Source organism: Apis dorsata, unplaced genomic scaffold, assembly GCF_000469605.1.
Source record: "Apis dorsata unplaced genomic scaffold, Apis dorsata 1.3 scaffold_67, whole genome shotgun sequence".
In the NCBI taxonomy this organism is placed as follows: domain Eukaryota; kingdom Metazoa; phylum Arthropoda; class Insecta; order Hymenoptera; family Apidae; genus Apis; species Apis dorsata.
In genome coordinates this window covers 22,381-39,079 of record NW_006263365.1, presented here as the reverse complement: position 1 = coordinate 39,079, position 16,699 = coordinate 22,381, and the positions used below count along the sequence as shown (strand labels likewise).

The following is a 16,699-nucleotide window of genomic DNA, read 5'->3' as shown; positions in this document are numbered from 1 at the left end:
CTAAATCTATAAAATTAAAAAAAAAAAAAAAGAAAAAGAAGAAAAAAGAATTGAAATAAAATCGAAATATGGTCGCTAGATTTTTAACTCGATATTAGTTATGTAAAAATAATCATAGTAATGCAAGCATCAAGGTTCGTGTAATTAACGAAATAATTATTCATATACAATTTACTTTTTCCTTTCAAATTTTACAAATAAATCAACTAAAAAATAATAAAAAAAAAATACGCCTTATTTCTTTTTTATATTTTCATTATATTTAATTTTTCATTGTTAAAATAAAAACAAGTTCTCATTATTAATGATTAACAAAGCATCATCGTTATTAGAATGCAACAAATGAAGTTTTCTTATAAATTATAAATCAACCTTGAACATTCTGCAGAGAAGCGTGTAAATGAAGGATAATTCAGTCATCATTCGAAAAGACTATAATAACTATTTAATCCTCTCTTTAATAAAAATCCTCTCTTTAATAAAATTTTCCTCAACCTCTACCTAATCTGAAATACAAGCTTGAAAAATTTAAAAAAAATTTAAACCAATGTTTCAAATGATAAAAAAAAAAATATTATGTTGATGACAGCAAAGAGATTCGAATTTTGCAATGCGAAGAAACGCACAGACTAATCAAATCATAAAAATCAATCAATACGATCTTCCGTGTCTTATCAGGCTTCGCGGAAGATGCTTACCAATGCAAAGATAGCTATGCTCTTGGCAACGGCTTATTACAATTACTAATCGCACTTGATCATTACTCGACGTGTCTCGAATGATTAATTAGACGCAGAAGTATAATCGCATCGTTGCGCAAAATTTACTCCCATCCAAAGAAAAAATGATAATGATTATTAAATCACATCGATTTCAAACAGACATAAATACGAATTGTCATAAAGATATTTTCTTCGATTTTTAAATATCGATATCTAATATACTTTGTTCCATTTTTATCGATGTTATTCCACATTGATGATTTTCGAATGCATTTAAAATGCATTTAAATTATATAATCTCGCCTATATCGCTATTTCTTTCGATTGACTTGATCCTGATTATGTACAATGTTATCGAAACTCTGGAAATTTCCAAAAGATATTAAGATTTCCAAATCTTGGAAGAAAGTTATCGAGAGTTTCGAATTATATCGAAATTTTCGTAGTTTTGGAAATTTTGAATCGTTGTTTAGAAATTAAGAATCGAATGTCTATTGCTAGGTAAGATTTAACTCTATTAGAATCAATCTTTGAATGGGAATTTGCTCGGGTACGTGGGGTCGCAACTCCCCAAAGGACTCACGAAGACGAAATTTAAGCTCGTTTCGTTAGTCCCCCCTGCGGGAATATCAAATAAATATACTTTTAGAGAAATTGATTTTTTTTTTACAATTAGTTTCTTGATATTTCAATCATCAATTCATATTTTGATTCTAATAATTTTACAAAATATCAATGAAAGAAATAAAAATATAATTCATCATTTTTTATATTATATAGAAATTATTAAATATCTTTGTTGAATATTAATATCATAATATATATATGAAATTTGTAATAGTAATTTTGACGACAAAGAGACTTTAACGACTTTAATCAGTAAATGTCAGTCATTGTAAATTTTATTTACATAAATAATGCGTGTATCAAATTTTTGAACAAATAAATAAATTTACCACACGATTTTCATATTTGTACATGTGATTCACGTTCAAGTTACGCAATGAGCTGGAAATATAATAAATGTAATCGAGAGAAGAATGGTGAGAAGAAAATTCTAATTCCTCGAATTCGTTAGCATTTTCTTTGAACATATTAATATTCATATCTTGTAAATTATATGAAATTATTAATATTGATGATTAGATCATTAGATTGATAAATTTAAATGTAAAAATAATTAATTTTATAGAATTTTATTATTGAAATTAATGCAAGAATTACTGTGTATAATATTTATAAAGTATTTAAATTATAATGTTAATAAATTATAATTTCGAATTTTTAACAAATATCTATAAAGTTGGAATTATAAATATTTTGACATTTGAAAAAATTGATTGAATTAAAAAGTAATATTCGAACTTTTAAAAAAAAATATGAGTATACTATAATAATGCAAAAATTTTTTTTTAAAATATTAATTTATAAAAAAATTCGAATCTATTTAATCAGATTCAACTATACTTATAAGAATCAGAATATTTATCAGAATTTTATTATTATTTAAACTTTAAGAATATTTCTTTTCTTTTTTTTTTAATTCTTCAATTAGATGCAAAATTTACAATCTTAATAATAATCTTGTTAACAAATCTTATTTAATATCATTTACGCCATCATTAGAAATCAATGGAGAGTCAAATTAATGCAATGATTAACGATGAGAAAAAAGGAATGCAAATAATACGCAGTCAATTATTATTTCCTTTATAATAAAAAATTGTTTACTATCTGATAAGTTTTCGAAAAATAAGAAAAATATTTTATTGCACAACACGTTAACTTCCTCATTAATAAATTAAAATCAACGTAAGAAGTTTTCAATTTAATATAAATTGATAAACTTTTCATTAATTTATAATTATCAAATTTTCAAGTTAATATTTCGTTATTTTACAACAAATTACTTTTAAGTATTTTAAATATTTATATAAAATTAATTCTTATAATTAATTTTTAAATTTTAGAAAATTAAAAACTTGGAAAAATTGAGAAAATTTAAAAATTGTAAAGAGAAAGATCTCAGGATAAAATATTTTAATGATTCCAATCAATGTTATTATATCTTATACTTCTTTTCGCAATAAAAACTTTATTTTGATTATATTTTGATTATGATATCTTTCTCAAGTAAAATAATATTTAATTCATTCATTCCTAAAACTAATTTCAATTTTTTTAATTTTATAATGCCTTTTATAATTACTAATTGCGATTATCGTGTATATTGTACATTGTCGATTATAAGTGTAAATCAATGTTTCTTATGCAGTCTTAAAAATTATAATATGTATCTAATTAGTTTTGAAATAGTTTTAACCCAGAAAGATAAAGAAGCTAACTAATCTAAATAACAATAACTCGCATTAATATTCAAACATCGCGTAATAATTCAAGACTTTATTACAATTAAATGATCACTCTACTTACATCATAAAACGTTCTATAACTTCCTTACTAAAATCCTACAGAAATGGAACAATCCCATTAAAAGAAGAACAAAGAACAATCCTGATCAATGCAAAACGGTTCTCCATTAAAAGATTTTGCCTGGAAAACACTTGATTAATTATCCGATGGAACATCATCTCTCTAATGTGATGTCACGAATATATCACGATAATTCTTATTTGCATCCCGTGACATTGATGGACGTAATCCGAGATCTTTGATACGTGATCAATTCGAGAGAAAAGAAAGATTCGATACGCGTCTCGATCGACCTCCGCGATACGAAACGACCTAACACTTCCGGTGTCGTTGAATCAGCGACTTTTTTGCAAACCGAACTGGTGATTCATTGTTATTTTATCGCCTGTTTTCTGGACGTCCGATTGCGACACCGTTTATATCGTAACTGGGGTCGTAGGTCGGCAACCTCGAGCTTTTAAAATATATAAACACCGGTGACCGAGAAAAGAGGAAGAGGAGTGAATCGTGGTTACGTGTATAATTCCAACTGTAATTATAGGTACACATTTATTTTAGAGTAAAAATCTAGAGAATTGCTCTTGAAAGTATTTTTATATTTGTTTAAGAATTTTTATTTTTTAGTTAGAAAGTAGAATATTCTTGAAGAGCTTACTTTTAATGGAACTTAGATCTATTATTATAGATATAGAGATAGAATTCTCATATAATTTTTATTATGATTCGATACTCTCTCGAGAATTGTTCTGAATGAATATAAAATAGAAAAAATTTAGTTATTCAATTAATTGGATTTTTTCTATTGATTTAAATTCCTAAATATAAACTTTTATCATTAAAGAAAAATCATATGTTTTATTTTTAATAAATATTTTAATAAAATGTAATATATATATTTAATAAACTTTTAACATTTCATATCTTATATCGTATAGTATCAAGATAAATGGTATTTCTTCATATCTTTTTATTTATTTTTTTTTTTCAGTTTGAAGCAAATATAAATGATTTTATAACTATCTTTCGAACAAGAAAATAAATATGATATATTGATAAATATGATAAATTCTAAATATCAGAATCAGAAATTTCATCAAAATATAAAATACAAATTATTCAATGTTATTTTTAAATCATTCATAATACTTTGTGTAATATTAAATTTCTTTTTTAAAAGTAATCAAAAATTATATTATAAAAGCCTGATTTTTGCTTCAATTTATAATGCAACTCTCGATTCACTTATCAGAAAGAAATACCATTTAATCGATTCAAGTTTTCGTATCCTATATTTTACAAAAATTTATATAAATAATTATATACAAAATTTTCATTAAAAATTTCGGATCATCAAGCATTTACAGGTATTTGACCCTAACTGACCTTACTCGACCCAACTAACGATTAGGGTTAGGTAAAAGGCCAATTTAAAATCTTGCGTGCACCTGTTCGTGGAATAGTTTCGAGATAACAGATTGAGGAATAATCCCAAATGCGGCGTTCGTTTTTTTAATATGCCGGTGAACAGAATTAAAATGTATCGTGTGGAAGATTGTTGCGGGATTGGCACCGTATGATTTTACGAGGTCGTATTGATTTTTTTTTTTTTCTCTTATTAAAATTCAGTGTCGTTGACGCAATAAAAACGCGCGCTTCGCCGAAATTAGTTACGCGAAATGATGGAGAAAATTTTTTAGGATTCACTTATATGCGTTAACATCTTACAAGATAGGAATATCTAATTTTAATGATTATACGATTTGGAGTTAATTAATATAATTATTTTTTAAAATAGAAATAATGATGATTAGCTGATGAATAATGCAAAATGTATAAGTATATTCAAAGAATTTTCCTTTCAATTTCACTGATTTTGAAAATATAGCAAAATAACATATATCGATTACAGAGTTTTAATTTAATTTTGATTTATGATATTCTATATTGCTTATTATAGATATAAAACTTATCACACGAGATATTAAAATTGATTCTAAAAATTATTTTTATCGCTACATTTTCCACGCAATACAATTCAATCGTTTGAATCAACCTTTCCCTGTTGCTGGCAACGTGATGATGTTTACAATGAATGAAAGACGATGATCATTGAACTCTACATCGGTTGAAGAAAAATTACACAATTTTTTAAAAAAGATTCAAGAATAGATAATCAAATTTTTCAAATATTTTACACTTGACATTACCATCTTTGTTTGTAATAACAGATAAATAGTTAGTTTCTTTAAAATTTTAAAATTTCTGTATCTCAAATCCCTCTTTACTTCAATATTCTCCGTACAATTAATCTCTTTTCAATGATAAACGTAATTTACCTATCTAAAACAAAATTAATTTCCACCTAAAATTCTAAAAATCAATCAATACGATCCACCGTCCAAATTAAAGTCCAAAGCTCAATCTATCCCTTAATACACCATCTAATTTCATCCTTTTCCATACTCTCATCCTGACACACCGAAAGAAAAATCGGTACCAAGACTTAACTTAACAATACTCATTCGCTCGACAGAATTGCAGTGCGCAAAAGATATATCGATTGTTGATGTCTCTTAGAGAGAAGGAAAGAAAAGAAAGAAAGAGAAAAAAAATGTTAATACAATGGCAGTCGAGTAAGAGTACGCGAAAATATATTGTTCAGCGATACAAAGCTGCACGGTGGACGATCGGGGATCGGTTTGGTATTCAAGGAACGGTCGGCAGAAGATGCGAAGGCGTTGAATACTGATGGCGTGCGCGTCGACAAAGACCTCTTCAAGGTCGGGGTCGCTACTCGATACCTCTTCTGCACTTCTCCTCTCGAGTAACAGATCCCATCCGCTGCACCGTTAAACGCGATGTTGTTCTCGGAGAGGAAAAAAAAAAGAAAAGAAAAAAAAAAAAAAGAAGGCACTTTTATATGTCACGTATAGAACATGTAAGATTCAACGATCGTTTTATTCTTGTTAAATATAAGTGTAAGAAGAGAAAAATATCCGGTCACGTTAGGTACTTTACATGTTTTACGTTAAATTGCATAAATTGGATAAAAAAAAAAGTCTATTTTTAACTCATTATTTTTGGGATCAAGAAATGTATTTTTGATTATTATTATTCTAGAATATAGTGGTGATCTTGCCGGTTAAAAATAAGACGCATCGTAAAGTAAGAAATTGTATTTTTAAAACTGCATACGAAATACGAGCACTTGAATTGATTAGATACATTTGTGATCGAGTGGAGGAAGATAAACAAATATTTTCCAACGGATATAAATGATTTTGTGAAAAAGTCATAATTAAATATACAATTAGATAAAATATAATATAACGTAAGAGCAGTATAGAAAAGAAAAAAAAGAAAGAATAATTGTAGAAATATACAAAAATTCTAAAAAGAATTAAATCATCGTGTAAATTCATCGTGTTGATCTATTATAATTTTTTAACGATGAAAATGATTTTTAATTGAAAAAAAATGTAATATAATGAAATATAAATAATAAGAAATAAAATAACGATATGGCCTTGTAAATGATGTGGATATAACTGCGAATACATTCGATTTTCATAGTATCGATCTGTACAAGCAACTGAAAATCAGGGTACGTCGTATCTGTTCTTTCCCATGCACATGCGATAACAAGGAATAATGTCGTTGACCTAGCCATTCATGTAAAACGAATAAAAAAGTACGTCGATAAATCGATCTAATAATGAGCATGCACTTTGAATAACATCCATCATTATAAATAACGTAGGTATTTCAAATAACGGAAAAGGAAGGGAAGGGGAGGATTTTATATTTTGTTTGAAATATTACATTAACATGGATGTTTAAAAAAATCGAATAAAGCGAAAGAAAAATTATGAAAGGAAAGAAAAAATAATCTACAATCTGTGCAATGAAGTTTGAACTGATGATAAAATCATTCTGCACGTGATAAAATTTAAACGAAACCAACGCTCTAATTATTTTCAATTGTGTATTTTGTTCTTAAAGTGATATATAATTACTAATTTTAAATTATATGTATATATTTATAATATTAAATTTTAATGAAATTTTGTTACATTTAATTGAAAAGATATTTTTCGTAAAATAAGATAACGATTTTGAATTGACCTATTTTTAAATAGAATTTATCCTACTTTTTTCTATTCTTAATTGAGGAAAACGAGTTTTGGTTAGTCGATATTGGATGTAAAAATATTCCAAGCATTGTAATTTATTCTCCACGTTCTTTTAATGTCGTTAAATTTAAATAAAAATGTAATTTCTTATATTTTATGTAAATATTTCTAAAGGCTGAGCTAAATTTCTCATGTATACTCATGTATCATTTCTTAATTTCGTGATTAGAAATTACATTTAATTGAATAACTATTCTAATTATTCAATTAGCACACATACTTTAAGAAATTCTAAAATTTCAAATCCTGAACTATTAAATAAGTAAAAATGCTAACTTTTAGAATTCATATAATTCCTAATTTGTAAAATAATCACATGCAGAATATGATAAATCACTTTTTTTTCGTAGAAAAACAATTTAACAAATTAAATAATTCCAGAATCTTGTAATATAATTAATTAATCTTGTAATATATTTTATTTTAATTAAAGAAAATATCTTTCTAAATTTTAATTAGAAACAAAAATCAGTAAAAATGAATTTGAAAAAATAAAATACTTATCATTATTTATATAAATTTAAACGATGATTAATACATAATTATTCTCAAAATTGCATGCAATTAAAACATATAATTTATAATCATATTATGTATTAAAAATCTACGAAAAATGCAAATTTATATAAATTTTATACAAAATTATAAATATATGCCTAATAAATTTAAACCACTGCTCAAAATTTCAAAAAAATACATGCATTATTTTTTAAAATCATAACTTGTATGTTACACTATCAAACGATACTATATATATACATAATACGAAAAATATGTAATATTTGTAACATTTGTATGAAAGCCTTCGTTGTTCTTTTTTCATTATGCGTTATATTACATTTAGTTTACGTATACGCATACTTTCCTATCAGTGATAACAAGTCGCGATAAAGTCCCGCCTGGTAGACAAACCTAACTATCAAGAAGAGACATTTCATTGCTTCGTGCCCTCAATTATCGAGCAAATTGCGTGGCGGAATTACATGAACAATCAAAATTAATAATTGTATTTAACAGATATTCATTTTGCATAATAGTAAATAGTTATATTTTATTTCATTAAAATAGGATTTTATATAATGAATTTTATGGATAAAGAAAAAATATACTTTTTTTTTTAATTTATACACCTCATTCTGCAACTTGAAGAATAAAAAAAGTTTCTATTTATTTGGAATTTTTGATTGAAATAAAAATTCAAAGAAAAAGGGATAGAAATATTGCAAGATTTATGTCCTAAAAGAATCGTGTATACCATTTTTGCGTGATTTCAAGAAATGTTTTACAAGTCCATAGTTTTTCACGATGAAGTACTATTAGTATTGACTTCGATAAATAATATGCAAGGAAATAAATATTAATTCATTTTCTTACATCGATATCGTGACGAATAATTTCAAAGGAGATCTGATAAAATTAAATTTAAATTTTCATCTTATAAAAATATTCCACAAAATCTTCTCATGTTGAACTTGTAACTAAGTTCATAACGATCGATCCACTTAAAGTAAAAGTTCATAGTAATAAAATGTGGAATCGCTATCCATCGCTAGATCTCTCCATTAAAAAAATCAATTTCTTCTTGCGTGATTTCGAGAGATTCTTAACAGTCATTGTAAAATATACAACTCCAACATTCTATTTGTTTAACGCGCAAAGATCAAAAGATTCCAAGACTCCTCTTCAAGATCTCTCCCCACCGAAATCCCCCAAGCTACACCCTCCCCGAATCTCTGATTTCCAAAAGATAGTTAAAAGTCGCGGTTTTTCATGCTCGGGAAATTTGCATTCACGTTTGGCCTTTCAGCCAAAGGTGTCTAAGCCTCTATCTCTTCTAATCGGAAAGGTCACTGGTTGATACATCGGTCGACCCAGTTACCCACTTCCTTCCACCGCCGTTAAATTTATCAAACGGTTTTGCCTACGCAGGAATTCCGCTTAAAAATCGATCTCCTCATCCGGCAACAAATTTCACGGTGCGTCCAGCTACCGGGATCGATAGGCTTCAACCGTTGTTATTACCTCAACGTAAATAGGTTGTCGGCCGGTTGCAATTGTTTTTTTTTTTTTTTGATACGACTCCATTATCGTATACATTTTTTCACATGAACACGCGCATAACGATAGTGTTGAAGGTAGATGGGCAGGATAGATAGAGGGATCATTACGAAACAGAAAACAGCGATTATTAGACGGCGTGTGGTAACACGAAATCCGTGCCAGTTTGGAATCGGGTCATGGAAACGGGGCATGCGTCATACCTGATAACTCGACCCAATCAAAATGTCAACTTTTCGACAGGTGAACGCGATACGAATGCGATCTTTTGAGTTTACGTGGATCGGGAGCTTTAAGCGCGATTTGTCGGGGCGAATGACGAGTTTTACGGTTATCGCTTCGTTCACCAAGTTTTGCAAGTTGTCTATTGTGTTGATAGAATGATTCTAATTAAAAGAATCTGTCTATGGATGCATTTGTATCTTCAATTTGTGAATTCTTTATGTTATAATTATATTATAATGTGATATAAAGTCATATATGTTTTTAATTTTAAGAAGATATCGAATATTAGTTCGAATAAATCTATGAACATTTAATAACAATGCTCGATTAATTTTTTAACTATTTACTTTTCAAACATTTCAAATTCTATTATTATTATTTGATTATTCTATCCAATGCAATATATTCTAAAAGGGTAGCATTTGAGCTATCTCAAAATGGAATCCAATTTCTCTTCGAATAATAGAAATAGATTATTCAATATTTGAATTAAGACAAAAAATTGTGAAGATAAGAGTTAAAAATATATAAAGTATTAAAAATAAAAAATAGTATTCTACGTTATTCTTTGCTATTTAATGTAATAAATTCGAAGAACGAAGGAAATTCATGATATTATGAATCAAATTATATTCCACAAAATGCTTAATTTTCTAACTGTATTAGGAATTTCCATAAAAATTAAATTCACGAAGAAATATACCAATAAAAAGAAAAAGCTGAAAGTTGCAAAATCTACATGGTCGATCCAGCGAAAATTCTCAAGGTTGTACATTAAACTAGCAACAGAGCTGGTCTGTAATTTGAAATTGTATTATCGTGTACCCTGCACGTTTCTCAAGGTAGCAGGGTATAAAGTCTCGTGCTTTACCCGAGAACGGCCAGCCACAGGTAATTACGTCAACGGTGACGATTATCGATTTGCAGATTTGCAAGGATCGTGAACCAACCTCGAGAAAAGGGCCACGATTACATGGCTTGTAATCGACAAGCTCGAAAATCGTCTTCTAACATGAATTTTCATCCAGGAAAATACATAAATTCCAAAAGCAAGTGTTAGTTAGAGCTTGACAACTTTCATTTTTGACTTTTCATTGATCTTTGCAATTAACTTCCTTTTAATCTTTCGTTCTTATGATGAAATGGAAATGAAAGCATCTCAAATATATTATAAATAATATTCAGGGTATCTTATTTTAATTCGACTAAAGTACCTTTAAAAAAATTATGAAAAAAATATTCTTGCAAGAAAAGAATTCTTTCATACACACGAAAATCAAGTTAATTTTTTCATCGATAGTATCATAGTTGTCATTTAGCTTTACGAAAATCATAAAAATTTTAGATATCTTCATCAATATCAAGATCTCTTATGTCAATCAAAATGTCGAAATATGAATTATCTCGATAACTTCTCGATTCCTCAATTATCTCGATTATCTCAATAATATTTCCATTTATTCCCATTTTATGAAAACTAAACTAAACTAGATTACAACATTCCATCCTCTTGCCAATAGGAAGCGAATGACACGAAGAAGTAAGAAGATCTTCCCAGAAACAAGCTACGTGAGATGGAAAAAATGTTCTCGAGCAATTCTAGACGTTTCATTTTTCTTCTCTTCCTCGTTTCGACCGTGAGGATCACGCAATCGCGTTCTTTTCCTTCGATTTTGCTTCACGTGTACGTACTCGCACGTGTAATTACAATGCAATGTCACAATAATTTACGACACATGTCTTCTAGATTTTTATTTTTCCTCTTTTTCTTGTTTTTCTTTTTTTTTTTTTTTTTTTTTTTTTTTTTTTTTTTTTTAATCTAACATCTTCTCTGAAACTAATTCAAGCTCTTATCGCCAAAGACGAAAATGATAAGATTCTTTAATTATTATTTTAATTAGTCGTTTCGACATTGGGAATATTAAGATGGATTTGTTATTCTTTATCATGTTGTTATTGAATATCTTGTATTCTGATTATAGAATTGATTAACTTGCAAAACAAGATGTATATCAAAATATTATATTTACATGTATCATGAGAAATATAATTTTGATTTAATTAAGTAAAAAATATAATAAATATACAATATAATAATATACAATCACTTCATGTTTTATATCAAGACAAAATTTCAAGATCCAAGGCACTTCATTATATGATCTAATGATTTAATACATCTCGATTTATTATTTTGTCTTTGTGAAGATTGTTTGTAAAAAAAATATCGTTAGCAAATTTACGTGTACAAATTAAAATAATATCGTACCTTGTACGTAAGAGATATCGAAGAATTATAATGATAGAACAGAGTGGTTGGGTACTAATGCGATTAAACACACCCACGATTCGTCACGTTGCCTTGAAGAATTTGTTCGTCATAAAACAGAAAGAATATTATAGTTAACTTATCGTGTATATGAATTATCGTACAGATTGTACAACATCACGTATGATTATTGTATTTACATTACATTCTTAAAATTCAATTTCTTTCATATTTTTAAGAACTTATCTTCAAAAAATTCCTATGTCAAGTTCTTATTCGAATAATATTTCATTCGAATAAGAATTAATCAAAATATCCTATGATATATGATAATTTTAATATAAAATACCATATTTTCAAAAACTAAATGATAACATTACGAATATATGAAAAATTTTGAATAAAGAAATAGAATTTTTATATTTTGTTTACATTTCTGATCATTTTTAATATTCTTGAGCATACTGCACGTTTTCATAGTCACATTTCTTATTTTCAAATTTTCGAGTGCACTTAAAATTTAAATTCATTCGAAAGGTATCGTGCCAAAATTAATTTTAATGACCAATTCTTCATAATTTATAAAAAGCATTATTATATGAAACACGATACTCGAATACCACAAATCGAAATCACGAGATGACGATCATGCGCGTGCCTCGACTCGCGATCATTCGCGGGGTCTCTTCACTTCCACCCACACCCGCCAGTATTCGTCAATGGCGATACGAAATCCTTGGATTCCGCCAACGATTTTGCCCAGTGTTCGAGTCACGATCGAAATCGAGGAAAAAAGAAAAAAAAAAGGAAGAAAAGAAAGAAGAGGCACGAATGATGATTCAGAAATAGTAGTTTCCTGACTCGTACATTCGCCTACATCGAAAATGTACACTCACGTCCATAAGTCATTGGATACTCGTTAATTTATTGATCTAATAAAATGTAATATTTGTTTGTCCATCGATATCGCGATATTTTGCATATTTCAAAATTGAAATTTCGAAATACTTTTTTTTTCAATCATTAGAATATTTTATTTTTGATTTTCTATATTGGGCTTCCATGAAATATAAACATTATTTTATCTACATTAATTTCTTTTTAACACTTATAAATTTTACCGAAACGCTTTTAAACGACAAAGATTTATTAAAATATTGATAAATATAAAATAAATGTAATCAAGTTTTTCTCATATAATTTGTACATCAACTTTCTTTTTCCATTTTCTATCCATACAATCAATCCTTCAAAAGTATCTCGCGAATATATTAATTAGAGGTTCTTGTAGTTTCAAAGCTTCGATCATATCTCTGTGAACGTGTCTCATAGAATGACTTATGAACAGCAATGTATTATACGATCCTGTTACGAGGGCTTTGGAAGGAGTGGCCATTCACGCGTGACACACGCGCTCTCGCGAGTACGCGAGCTCACGTTCATTCATAAAAATCACTCTATTCTCGGAACCAGCTCGGGTTTATTACGAGATTCGTAAGCCACGGAACCGTGATCCATGTTTGAATCATTGACACCGGATGGCTATCGGTGTGGATGAGGAATTTTGGTCGAGGATCGTGGTCAAAACTTCCCATTTACGAGGAAAGAAATTTATTCGTAGCGAGAAACGGTTTCGTGGAAGAATTTTTATTCCCATTTCCAAAGAATTTTTGGGGAATTTCTATCTTCTTCTTATCTATCTTTCTCAACATGACTCAACGTATTTTATCCATTGAATTCTTGGTAATTAGAGATAATTGGATGGATGATGATGATGAGAAAATGGAGCAGATTTCTGTTTGATTATAAATAATTAAGAAACACGTGGAGAGAAATAATTTTTTGTACGAATATTTAAGAGTATGTTTGTTAATGTATTTTTTTTTTCAATTCTTCGAAGTATAAATACTTTTTAAATTAACATGCATGCGCACAATTTTTTAAAAATAAAATTATAGTAGTCCTTTTTTTCTCTCTCTCTCTCTTTTTTTATGCAAATCTCGATGTTTATTTTCGTCGATCTTACATACGTTACATACGAGTCTAGATCCATAAGAGCAGAGCTAATTTACATAAACGTTCCCTGGAGCTCGAGCGATGCACTTGAAGCCATATTTCGTGGAATTCTGGACGAAATCCTTTTACGTGTTTAGAAAGGAATGCATCATGTTAAAAATAATACTCGAAGAATGGAATAATCTTGTCTTATAATACAGATTTTAAATTTCTGTAGCCATTTAAAAAATTGCTTTAAATTCCAAGTATAAGTTAACCAGTCGGTTTTTTTCAATTGACGTTTCATCAATAGTGAGAAAAATGAAATTATTATGTTAACAAATGTTTTGATGAAATTATTTTCATTAATAATTAATCAGAGAAGAGACTGATTAATTGAAGATCTATTGTAATTATCAATTACTTAATAAAACAGCAAAAATTGATTATAAAAAATTCTTTCTTATTGCGCATTATTTCATTTTTTCTACGTTAAAATTTATATTATCGATGGTTCATCTCCACAAATATTGTACATCCACTTTTCTTATATCTTCGAGAAAAACAGGTTTAAAGATTCAATGGTACGTACACATTCAAAGATAAGCGATAAATAAAAATATAATTTTCATAAATTCATAAAACAGATATAAATGTGACTTTTATACAACATGAAGAACTATATATATTGCATACAAAAATTCAAATTTCAAAAAAAAAGAAAAATGGATATTCGTGGAATGAACCATCGACGTATTCTCCAAAACCATATCTCCACGGAATAATAAAAATATCGTACCAAATTTCCAAATTCGTTTTTTCTTAAAATCCATCTATTAAAAAATTCTCAATTATGAATTAATATATATATATAGTTTTTCAAAAATAAAAGCACAAAAAATTTATTTCGATGAATCATCATCGTTCAACAAGACTTCCGCTCCCGACTTCGAATCCGCGTGATGGTTCGAGTGCAGCATAAACGCAATCTGCACTTCGATTATTCGAATGAATATCTCTTTTATCTGCATCGTGAGTCACGGCATAACTTCGCGTTTACGAGAAGTCTAGTCGAGGCTAGAATTACGTTTTATTGCTCGTTTCACGGTTTATTGGCGTTTGTTCGGCGTTGAATTTAATGTTATTTAGCTAACAATAAAGAGGTTTAAAAGAACGCGCAATAATGCACGTTTATCGAGCGTTCCAATTGGAATGTGTTCCATTAGAAAATAGATACTATTTCATTATTTGAAAAAGATTTAAAAGAAATAGTTTTCTAGAATCTTAAGCTTTGAAATGATTGACAAAGAGAAATCCATCAGATGAATAATATTTCTTATTTTATTTTAAAACTCGAAATACGGATTTCTTTGAACAATACCATTTATCATTTTTAAAAAAATTGAAAAATTGAAAAAACGTCACGAGAATAATAATTTGTTAATAATTTATTGAATAATTTTCACATCTTTCGATATTATTCGCGACTTTTCAATGATTTCTTGTAAAAATTAACAAATAAACTTCATTATTCATGCATTCTTCATGCTGTGATTCATGAATTAACAAATTTTGTCTACCTGTTTGATGAAACCGAAATTCACAATGATTCAGCTTAGAAATAAGAGACAAGGAAAGCGGAAACACGTACACGCGGCTCGCTTTATTCGCCAGAATATTAATTTCCTTTAGTCGTCGTGGTTAAATAACTGTATCATAGCACAATATAGTCACTAGTCGGGTCAATCCCCTCGGTCATCACCATCTGTCCCATTTATATTTTTTCAGCGTGCGAAATCTAGCGGTGCGATCATCAATCGAGATACCACGAATCTTTTTATAATATTTTTAATACTAAAATGTCAGTAAAAAATTTTCAAATAGAACAATTCAAAATTCATATATTTTTCGTATAATTTATAATGAATTATAAATTAAAAAGAAAAAAAGAAAAAATTATTAAATAAAATTACTATTTACATCTGTTACAGAATTATCTCTCTCAATTTGGATATTTGCAACCTATGAATCCAACAAGTGGTGGAATCATATCCGAGGAAACACTCTCTAAAGCAATCTCGGAATTTCAAGCTTTTGCCGGATTGAATATAACAGGTAAGTCTGGTATTTTAATTTTTATAACATATTTTTTAACGTTATAATAATTATATTCAATTAAAATTTATAAATAAACAATAAAAGCTTAATAAAAACTCTACAATAAAATTAACCAAGAATAACTAAAAATTCGAAAACCAATCCAAGTATAATCCAAAAATGATTCAAGAATAATTGAAAAATTAAAGAATAATCTAAAAATAATTCGCAAAATTGATCGAATCGAATAATCTAAAAAAAAAAAAAAATTTATAATAATACTCCAGTTTTCTCTTATTCCTCGAATGATCCACTTTAAAGTAATCAACCGACAGATTATCTCGTTCACTTCATTATCAATTAAATTTTATTTATGTCCTTGCGATCGTATTATATTAAACTGTAATTGAGCATAATAGTCGCCGTGAATGCGTGAATCACATATTTAACGGATGCATTCGTTCGGTGTTTGCTCTGTTTGCTCTGACTCACTGTAAACCTCGTGACAACTATTAAATTTGATAAAATAATGGAAGTAGTAATGAAATAGTTGCGAATGGCGGCGCGTTTGTATGCGTGATATCAGAGTCCAATTCCAAAAGTCGTTTCCTATACGTCAAAAGACGCGAACGTCATATCTGTTTCGCACGAATAATTATTATTCAACCGCGAGTTGAATCGAGAGAAAAAAAAATGATTCTGATTAT

At 28.1% G+C, this 16,699-nt stretch overlaps 1 protein-coding gene across 7 annotated transcripts in view; it reads left to right on the top strand.

Annotated features, from left to right (window-relative positions):
• Window positions 1-16,699, top strand: part of LOC102671973 (matrix metalloproteinase-14) — a 45,817-nt gene that overhangs the window by 12,172 nt on the left and 16,946 nt on the right. For all 7 annotated transcript variants that reach the window (XM_006609947.2, XM_006609950.2, XM_031515346.1 and 4 more), the window contains one exon: window positions 15,887-16,010. In XM_006609947.2, coding sequence (XP_006610010.1) covers window positions 15,887-16,010 — 124 coding nt within the window. The remainder of the gene's footprint in view (window positions 1-15,886; window positions 16,011-16,699) is intronic.